The 10,658-nt window shown below is 43.1% G+C and overlaps 1 protein-coding gene across 1 annotated transcript in view; it reads left to right on the plus strand.

The window, feature by feature from the left end:
* LOC310645842 (fibronectin type-III domain-containing protein 3a-like) overlaps positions 1–10,152 on the plus strand; it is a 54,955-nt gene extending 44,803 nt beyond the window's left edge. Inside the window, exons 19-23 of the mRNA XM_083371862.1 lie at positions 1,658–1,949; positions 2,613–2,825; positions 4,016–4,182; positions 5,834–5,955; positions 7,238–10,152. Of these exons, the coding sequence (XP_083227988.1) occupies positions 1,658–1,949; positions 2,613–2,825; positions 4,016–4,182; positions 5,834–5,955; positions 7,238–7,555 (1,112 nt within the window). The 3' untranslated portion in view covers positions 7,556–10,152. The remainder of the gene's footprint in view (positions 1–1,657; positions 1,950–2,612; positions 2,826–4,015; positions 4,183–5,833; positions 5,956–7,237) is intronic.
* The last annotated feature ends 506 nt before the right edge of the window (positions 10,153–10,658 follow it).

Genomic DNA, 10,658 nt, shown 5'->3' on the forward strand with positions numbered 1-10,658 from the left:
GTAACCGAATTCCATATTTTGAAGAATTATCTATGGAGATTCTCCATCATCCAGGTTAAGGCTGTCCCAAAGGTGCTTTTTCAAGAGACAACTGGACTTCCTTTGTTTTGAAGATGTTTCACTTGTCATCCAAAAAGCTTCTTCCGTTCTGACTGAATGGAAGGATTTATAGGAGAACAAACCCATCAGGAGAAGATTCAGCAGTCCATCTGCATTTAAAAGACAAAGGCCACCCTTCTGAAGACAGCAAAGTCCACATTTTGGACAGAGAGGACTGCTGGTTTCAAAGAGGGGTCAAAGAGGCCACATCTGTGTCAAAATTGAACAGTCCTCTCAGCAGAAGGAGTATGGGATACGGCATCATCTGTCTCTTGTCTACAAAACAGTCCTTTCAACAGTTGCAAGAAGGCTCCACACCCATTTGCACTATTCAGGTGAGCCTAAGGACACAGATACGCCTCCAAGTTTCCTTAAGGACTCTTAAAACAATGCAAATGACCAGCTATCCACAAGGAATATAAATCCTTCCGTTCCCCACCATCCAGTCAGAGCTGAAGAAGCTTGTTGGATGAGAAGCGAAATGCCTTCAAGAAAAACAAAGTCCAGTTGCCTCCTGAAAAAAAAACACCACCTTTGGGACACATTTTGAGGAATAACTTCTGACGGGTTCACCAAACCATAGTTGTAATGATAAAAGTCTCTTTCTAAGTCAAATTTGATTTCTAGTGATTTCGCGAATGTATTCATGCTAGATTTTTGGCAACAGATGTGTCTAAAAAAATTCCCCTCCCCCCCCGAGATATTTTTTTTGAACTCATTTAAACCTGTAGCGCTAGGATTTTCTGAAACTCCCGTTTTTTCCCCTGCAATTTTTATTTTTTTAAACAGCAACATACCCGTCAGAATCAATCAGGTGCTGCCATCTTGTGCAGCAAAAATGTATTGCTGTTATAGAATACAAACATTTAAGAGAAAAAGAGACTTAAGTCAAAGAGAAATTCGGTATGTCAGTGTGTCATTAAACGAGATGAAAAACCATGTTTTTCACAATACCGTTATATTTTCAGACCTCTTCTGCAGTAATCTTACTAGGACTGTAAAACATTGGAAAACCTATTTCAGCTGTACTTCTTTTCAATGGTTCTAGCGTGAAGTTAACACCACCCAATGTCTCCATTTCAATTCAGAGTTAAATAAAGCTTCATGATAAAAATAGCGGATTGTATTTCTTCCATGGACAATCGTGTAATCTCAGAGAGTAATACTTCTTCTCTTTTGTGGCCTGGATCAGTGTTTCTCAAATCTCAGCAACTTGACAGTGTGTGGACTTCAACTCCCAGAAGCTGATGGCTTTTGCAAAGTTCTGGGAGTTGTCGCCAAGAGTGAGAAACACTGGCTTAGAGCAATCTCAGTTGCTCACGCAGCTGGCTTTTTAGCCAGTTTACCGAACTCCTTTCTAGGATGGTTGTTCTTACTATTATTGGTTTGGTTATTTAGGATTAAATGCACATCCAGAGGTGGGGTGGGCGTGTTTGCTAGGCGGGGTTTAGGGGAGTTAAAAACCCAAACATCTGGAGAACCTTATGTGGAGGAAGCCAGATGCAGATGCTTGAGACTTGACACTTTTTCTTCACGCTTCTCTCTCTTGTTTTTTCTTTTTTCTTTTTCCAGGCTGTGAATCTGGCTGGTGCTGGATTGTTTGGGGAAATAAGCACAGTGACTACACCGGCTTCCGTGCCAGCAGCGGTGGCCGTGTTGAACTTGCTGGAAGAAGATCAGTTGGAAGGTCTTCCCCTCTCCACGTGCCTTGCTCTTCTCTGGGAGGAACCTTGCTGCCACGGGGCAGAGATCATCGGCTACCACATAGAGTACGGGGAGAAACAGGTCTTAACAGTCAACAGAGTCACAAGCCATGTTCTGGAGAACCTGCAACCTGACACTTTCTACAGGTGACTGGCGATTCTTCGATCGCAGCAGAGAGGGTTGGACGGGGCCAGCTCGTGTCTCTTCAGCTTTTTAGTCATTAAATTTGTATGCTGCCCATTTCACTGTCAAGCGACTCTGGGTGGCGTACAATTGTATCTACAGGTCATCCTTGACTTAACAACGGTGTGTTTAGTCACCGTCCAGAGTTAGAACGGCACTGGAAAAAGTTGACTTACGACCGGTTTTTTCACACTTATCACCGCTGCAGCCTCTCCATAGTCACATGATCAAAACCACCGCAGCATCTCCATGGTCACATGAGCAAAATCCAGGTGCTTGGCAGCTGGTTCGTTTTTATGACGGTTGCAATGTCCTTACGTTGCTCCTCCCTTTTTTGTGACCTTCCGACATGCAAAGTCAGCAGGGAGGCCAGATTCCCTTCACCAGCGTGATTGCTCCGGCAATTCACTTAAATCCCTTTGCAAAATAAAGGTCCTAAAACGGGCCAAAATTCACTTAGCAACAGAAATGTTGAGCGCAGTCGTCATAATCCGAGGGCTCCTTTTAAATCAGCAAAGATTCATTTGTGCATTCCACGCCTGTAAGTCTTCCTCTCATACAAGTGACTCTGGGTGGGTGGTCTTCTCCTAATGCCAGCTTTTTCTCTTTTTTTCACTCGCTGATAGAATTCGAATTCAGGCCTTCAACAGTCTGGGAACCGGTCCTTTCAGCCCATCCATTAAAGCGAAAACGAAGCCTTTACCTCCAGGTCCTCCCCACCTGGAATGTGCGGTCTTCAGTTACCAGAGCCTTAAGCTGAAGTGGGGTGAAGGTCCTAGCAGAGCTTTAATTGCCAACCCCACCCAGTTCAATTTACAGATGGAAGACCGGCTGGGCAGGTGAGATAAAACGGGAATATAGGTTACAGAGCAGGAAGGTTTCTTTGAAGTGGCAGCTCAAGATTTAGAGAAACAATAACGACCCAACTCTCTCGTGCATGGAGAGCACATGAAAAGACACATTTGCTCACTTAACTTCAGTGTCTTCAGGGAGGTTACTTATATTGCTGTAATACTCGCAAAAAAATTTCTTTTTGAAGTTCCCATCATCTAATTGAATGCCTTGGGCTACGCTCCTATTCCCTTAGATGCGCCATAGATATTGAATAGCGTAATCAGGGATATAAAAGAATTACAAAGTTGGAAGAGATCCCCTGTTCAATCAGGAGATCCTATACCAGATATCTCCAACCTTTTGGGCACCAGGGACCGGTTACGTGGAGAAAGGTTTTTCCGCAGATCGGAGGGGGCGTGGTTTTGTGTGCTGCCTGCATCCCAAGGATGGGGCTTTGCTTGTTTGTGCGGACCGGTTGCTGGCATGCCGTGGCCCAGTACTGGCCCACGGACCGGAGGTTGGGGACAAACAGCTGTCCAGTTTCTTCTTACATTCAGTTGATAGGAAGAGAAAGCCAGCACATCAAAACTCAAAGATCTGATTAAGTGCACTTATTTGAGATTTATTTCTCTGCCACTTGCCATTAACAAACAAACAAACGCTCCACAGCTGCCATGACAAACTGATGAAAGTAAATATTTATGGGGAAATAGTCTCCATGGATGATGCACACCTAATAAATCTTGCTGGAGCGTGATCTTTTAGAGATTTTTGTCGTCAGAATGTGGCTCAGTCTTTGCCATTTGCTGATAGGCAAAAGTCCGTGTGTGGTTTGCAAAGCTGGTGACAGCTGCCCTGGTCAAATTTAAGCTAGCAGTGATGCGTCACGCACTGTCAGACAACAGTGGCTGTTTTTAGCCCATGCTGTGAACATGAATAGGACTCGAACAACTTTTGGGTTTAATTGACCGAATCGGGAATGCTTAAGTAACTTAAGCAAATAATTGTTTTACTCTTTGGAATTTAAAGGTGGTTATTTTTGATACACCAGACCTTTTAAAAGAAATTCACCTGCATGATTGGTGGGTGGTCCCAAAGGTGCTTTTTCAAAGAGCAGCTGGGCTTTTTTTTTTTGATTGGTGGGGCGGGGTGTGTGTGTCAGAGTACTTTCAGATCTTTTCTCTTCCCACTTCAGGTTCATCACTGTGTACAATGGGCCTTGCCACACCTATAAAGTGCAGCGGCTGAGTGAGTCTACAGCATACTATTTTAAAATCCAGGCATGCAACGATGCAGGCGAAGGGGACTTTTCTGAAGTTTACGCATTTGCCACAACCAAATCACCACCGCCTGCCGTGAAAGGTGAGGGACGTTTAGCATATATTAATGGTGTTCATAAAATGGAACCAGATTTGACCCCTTAAAAGGAGGGCTTCAGTGCATAAAAAGGTAAAGGTTCCCCCGCACATGCGTGCTAGTCGTTTCCGACTCTAGGGGCCGGTGCTCATCTCCGTTTCAAAGCCGAAGAGCCAGCGCTTGTCCGAGGACGTCTCCATGGTCATGTGGCCGGCATGACTAGACGCCAAAGGTGCACAAAATGCTGTTATCTTCCCACCGTAGGGGTCCCTATTTTTCTACTTGCATTTTTACGTGCTTTCGAACTGCTAGGTTGGCAGAAGCTGGGACGAGTAACAGGCACTCATTCTGTTACGCAGCACTCGGGATTCGACCCGCCAAACTGCCAACCTGATCGACAAGCTCAGCCTCCTAACCCACTGAGCCACCACGTCCCTTATTTCAATGCATAAGTGTTCGCTTATGCTTTGATAAATGATACTTAAAAATATAGGTTTTTTTTTTGCCAGCCCAATATAGTTTTGAAAGAAATGAGACTTTATTTAGTTAGAGATCACTTTGCTTTAGAAAAATTTAGATGGTCCTCAGATAAAGTGCACAAATTGCAGAATGTATATCAGTCTTCCCGAACCTTGATTATCCAAAATCACTTCTTAGAAAATCCTTAATTTAGCTGTTCCTGTTGTGGCTGGGTAATGCATTTGTGTTGTCATTTCCCAAAAGGAAAATCACTTTTGCCCAATTTAGGGTAATATACCCGGATTTGCAAAGCACTGCAGTACCCAGTAACTCAACTCTTGAAAGGCTTCAGTGTTCTTCATAATCTCTCTCCCGAAGAGAGTTAGGTCCTTGACTTAACAGCCCCTTGTTTTGTGATCATTTGAAGTTACGACACTGGGAAAAGTGATTTAGGACCGTTTTTTCACATTTATGACCATTGCAGCATCCCCTTGGTCATGTGATCAAAATTCGGATGCTCGGCAGGTATTTATGATGGTCGGAGTGTTCTGGGGTTCACGCGATCCCCTTTTGCGACCTTCTGACAAAGTCAATGGGGGAGCCAGATTGACTTAGCAACTGGGTTACTAACTTAACAAATGAAGGGATTCCGTGGTAAGAGAGGTCATAAAATGGAGCAAAACGCTCTTAATTTCTTGCCTGGCGACAGAAAATTTGGGCTGAGTTTTGCTCTTTAAGTCGAGGACTACCTGTGTAACCCAGTGGGATAGTATCACATGGGATAATATTAAGTCCTGTCTCTTTTCCTACAACCAAGCATGTCATAGTAAAGATTCTTTTTGGAATAGATTTGACTCCCAAGAATTTTGTTTTCCTAAGACGTGGTTTGGGGTGGGTCCTGACAGATGAATCCCAAAGCCTTAATTTCAGCAGCTCCTTCTTAAAAATTATTCCCACCAGATGTGCATTTGAAATAGAATCAACCCTTGTAAAATTAATTTGCCAAGAGGCTCAGCTGGAGGGAAGACGAGTTGGAGGAATAAGATTTTTATACGGTGACCTTAAACCCAAGTTGCACTTTGAAATGTCGCTTAAGTTTATTCAGGGGAGAGTGACAGACACCGCTTGTCATTAGCTAAGAGGAGGACAATCTGTAGCACAAATGTTGAAGTTCCAACTTGTAGGTCTTCTGTTGCAGCACCTAAAGTCCATCAGCTGGGAGACAATGTCTGTGAAGTCACCTGGGAGCCTTTACAGCCAATGAAGGGCGATGCCATTGTTTACATATTGCAGCTTGCCACTGGGAGGGAAGCGGATCAGGTAATCCCAGAATAACTTTTTTTTTAAACAGATATTATGGGGAAACACCCACCCACCCCCACCCCCCACCAAATACAATAACTCTGAATGCATTGTTACATATAAAGCAGGGGCATTTAACCTTGGCAACTCTTTTAAGACCTTGGCCAGCTGGGGAATCCTGGGAGTTGATGTCTTCAAATTGCCAAGATTGGACACCCTTGTTATAAAAGAGTCCTCATTGTCACATGAATTGTCAAGCTCCAGGAAAATCGGGAAATCCAAATGAGCATAAGGATTTGCTGCGATTTACTTAAGCTCTCTACAAGAACCTGAACTAGGATTCAGTCAAGGGAAGTTGGCAGTAGACAAGTCAATGGAGTTCAAGGTGGGCTGGATTTAGATGGGACTTGTGATTAATGACACATTTGACCCCTCGGGCTCAGCCTGGTCATCTCCTACCTGAATCCCTCTTCCCAATTAGACCCATCAGGTGGCCTCTCAGCATAACAGTGTAATCAGAGTAACAGAGTTGGGAGGGACCTTGGAGGTCTTGTAGTCCAACCCTCTCAAGCAGGAGACCCTATTCCATTTCAGACAAATGGCTGTCCAGTCCGACAGAATCACAGCTTATGGGGTACTGGGTAAGCTGTTACTCAAGTCTGTGCACCTGAACGTTACCCAGATTGCCAAACATTGTACTAGATGTGACCGTTCCTTGGTGGTAGATCATCTTTTCAACCAGAAGGCTCAGAGATTTCCTGGTAGGACCAGAAGGCCTTCTGTCTGAACCTCAAGGCGAGAGTCGCTGCCAATAGATGTGAGCGATGCGGAGTTCATAGGCCAGTGTATAGGCCTTACAGGTCAGGATAAGGCAATATTTAGGGTCTCCAGCAGGATAGCCTGGAGTACCAAGATATCCAGATCCAGATCTTTCAAGGACCAGGTTCTAGGCCCCATCTGATGCTTTTAAAAGGGATCTGCCACAGAGCAAAAGGCCAATTCCAAGCATGGCTTTTATTTCCAAGTGTGCGCAGTGCAGTGTGTGTTGGAAGGGGTGACCACCTGTCCTCCCCAAAGCAAAGATAAGCTTAGATGGGAGCGCCTAGGAGGCGTTGAGGTGGTGCAGTCTTATCAATCCGTTTTCATTCAATGGGTGTTCCCAAACTGTCCATACCCATTCTGGGAACGTGACCAGACCCATCTCAGAATTTCCGGTAGCCCCCAAAGATTGAAGATTTCTGTCTTTGTGGAACCCATTTGCCTTGTTCTCAGCTCTAATGTCTGTCTTCTCCTGCCTCAGATCTACAAGGGACCAGAGACGTCCTACCGCGTCCCCAACGTGCAAACAAACTGTGAATACCGATTCAGGGTGTGCGCTGGGCGCCAGTATCAGGACTCCACTGGATGGCAAGAACTCTTTGGCCCGTATAGCCCAAACACCACTTTCTCATCTCAAAAGCAAGAGCTGCTTTCGCCGTCTTCGGACCCGGCTCCCGAACTCCTGAAAAGCAAGCGGAAGGCGCTGAGCGACGAGCAGTTTGCGTTTCTCCTCCTCGTCATCTTTGCAACGGTTGCCATTTTGTTTGCTGTCATCATCCAGTACTTTGTGATCAAGTAAGTCGGTGGCCACGAGAAGCGACGTCATCACTCAGCTTTATAATTTTTCATACGGAAGTTTTACACTTTGGGGTATTTTAGGTAAATTCCAATTAAAATGCTAGCTGGGAATGATGGAAGAAAAGAGACGCACATTTCCATTTTTTTTGCTGCTGAGGAACAGGTTGGACGGACAGGATGCCGCCTCCTCCTCTCCTCCCCATCACCCACTTCCCTCCAGGGGCCGAAGAAACCTGGGGGGGGGGGCAGGGGAGAGAGAGGAGGAAGGGCAGACTGACACGAAGAACATCCCTTATTACAGCACAGTGGTGCGTCTACTAATCAGGGTTAGCTGTTGAAAACAGCAGGAAGAAACAAAAAATACTGCCTTAATTCTCAAAGAGCGTTGACTTAATTTTCACAGTAAGTCCTGAATTCTCAAGTCCAGCGAGAAAGGAAGGCAGGAGAGAAGCTGGCTGCTTTAGCATTGGGGACCGAGAGATGTAGGAGCAATGATGCTTATGCTTAAAAAAGAGAGAGTCCTGTATCCTACCCATATATTGTCCACAATGACTTTTAACGATAGCGCAATGTTAATTTTTTCCAGTTCTTTTAACTTGAGGGGGGAGGGCACCCTGTCCCTTCTTAGGGCAGTAGCGGGTGTCGTCAGCCTTTTTGAGTTTTTTTTTAATCCAGAAGTGTTCGTTTCTGATTGAGATGCTTTCTCTTGTTGGTACAAACAAAAACGAAACAACAACAAAAAAAACACGGATGTCCCAACTCAACGTCTCCCTCTCTGCGCCTGAGAGATTTAAGAAACACCCTGTGCTTCTGACTTTAAAAAAAACAAACACCCAACCAAAACCGCTGCAGCGTTGGGTTTTTTCTTCTTTTCTTTTCCAAGGGGGGTGGGGAAAGCACAGCATTTTTTTTTTGTCTTTAATGAGAACAAAAAAAAAGTGCATTTATGATAAATGTTTCACTATTTGGCTCAAACTGAGCAAAAAAAAATGTTTTTTGTACTATTCTTAACGTGGAATTAAAAAGTCGACTCTCTGGGGGGATCTTTTTTTTTTCCAGTTTTAATTTTGTTTCTCGGGGCGCCCTTGGAATGTCACCCGCCTGATCTAGTCACGTGTGAAAATTAATTCTTCCCCTTCCCCCTTCCTCTTTCTCTCCCACCTCCTTACCCCTCTACCCCGCACCCCCCCCCCCAAAAAAAAAAAAGTTAGGTCCAAGTTTTAACGTTAATTGTCACCTCATCCATAGCAGTTCTGTGTTCCACTGTTTTGGGTCTTGTGATTCCAAAGTCTTTTTCAGTTTGTGATGGAAATTTCAGTAACATCTCTTGGCTGTTTTTTTTTTCTTCTTTTCCCTTTCGTTTGTTTGAGGGGGTGGGCAGGGGTGGGAGGGCGAATATCATGCACTACAGAGGAGCTGTTCTGTGTAAGGCCTCTGCAGCAAATACCTGTAAAATAAAAGTAATCAAACATTATCTGCTACTTTGAAAGCTGGAAACCATCTGTTTTGTTCTTCGGGAGAAGAAACTAGAAAACAAAAACAAAAAAAAAACCAACACAACAACACAACAACTAGGCATTTTGTTGAGTTTTCCATATTGGTAAGGGACCGAAAAGCTCCACCTTACGAAACATCCGAACGCTTGTACTTGTATATGGGACAGTGGACGTAACTTGTAAACTCATGTTTAGCTTGAAACATGTCTGTTTCCAAAAACAACACAACTGGCTGTTCATTCATCATGATAGCTTATGGTTTGTGGCATTGTGTTTGCATTTCACACCTGGGGGAAAACAACACACACAGAGACAGACAGACAGACAGACATACACACACACGTAAATGATATCATATCACTATCTTTAAAGTAGATTTATGGTGCAATCTGAAATTTATCTTTTCCCCCCTCCCCATAAAATGTATTCTCTTTTATGTGATCTATTTATTTTGATTTAAAAAAAAATTCTGGAAAATGTATGTTTGAATGTATTGTTCTACTTGTAGCAGAACTTTTTAAGTTAATCATTTGTTGTAATGGAAGCCTCTGCTCAGTGTTGAAAAGAGTTTTATACAAATGTTCGTGTCTTTAGTTTGCAGGAATGTTTACAACCTGTTCTCTCTCATTTCGTTTCATACTTCACTTTTTTATAAAATAAAATAGTCTTTGGCAGATTTATGTTGTGAAAGTGACAAAAACAGAAACAAAATAGGTTGGGGAGGGAGAAATCTCACCGAATTGGCAAGAGCGTGAGAAATACATTTTTTAAAAAATTAGATTTTCTGAATAAAATACTAACCAAAATTACAACTTCCTAGAAAGTTAAATCTTTAATTTGTATTTGTAATTGCCACAAAATGTTTTATTATATTTCCAGGAAGTTTACTGGAAAGCATAATGTAGAATTTTATATTTACAGCTATACATTCCAGATTGATGTACCTAGTGGCATTAATGTATTAGGTCTCCTTCTCTCTTGTATTGTAATTTTTGCCGTATTTCATACTTATGTTAAACCTGCCAGGCATCGTATTACTAAATTGTAACTATCAAATAGATAATATATTTAATATGGCCAATAAAAATAAAAATTGTTCACATTTGGGATTGTGGAGTTGCTGTGTCTCATCTCTCACATACACATACATACAGTGTACAACCAGGCTCTCCAAATTTGGCAACTTTAAAAGTTGTGGACTTCAACTCCCAGAATTTTAGAAGCTGAAGTCCACAAGTCTTAAAAGTTGCCACGTTCGGAGACCCTTGGTGTACAGGAATTGGCCCGAACCATAGAACAAACATTTTAAAAATACTGCTTTATTTCTTTTTTTAACACCGTCTACAAAGAACATCCTGAGTTTTTCAACTTCGCCTGGGTCAGGGGTAGGCAACCTCGGCTCTTTTATGACTCGTGGACTTCAACTCCCAGAATTGCGTCAGAAGAGCTCTAAAGAAAAACCATACAGCACTTTTAAGAATTAATAGTAACATCAAATCAGACCTTGACAAAAAAAATCAGCCATGACTAAGAATTTAACGTTCTTTTAGGAGGGATGTTCTAACACACGTCTGGCTAAAACATGTCAGTTATTCTGAATTACACAAC

The sequence above is a fragment of the Vipera ursinii genome, assembly GCF_947247035.1.
Source record: "Vipera ursinii genome assembly, chromosome: 12".
Lineage (NCBI taxonomy): Eukaryota > Metazoa > Chordata > Lepidosauria > Squamata > Viperidae > Vipera > Vipera ursinii.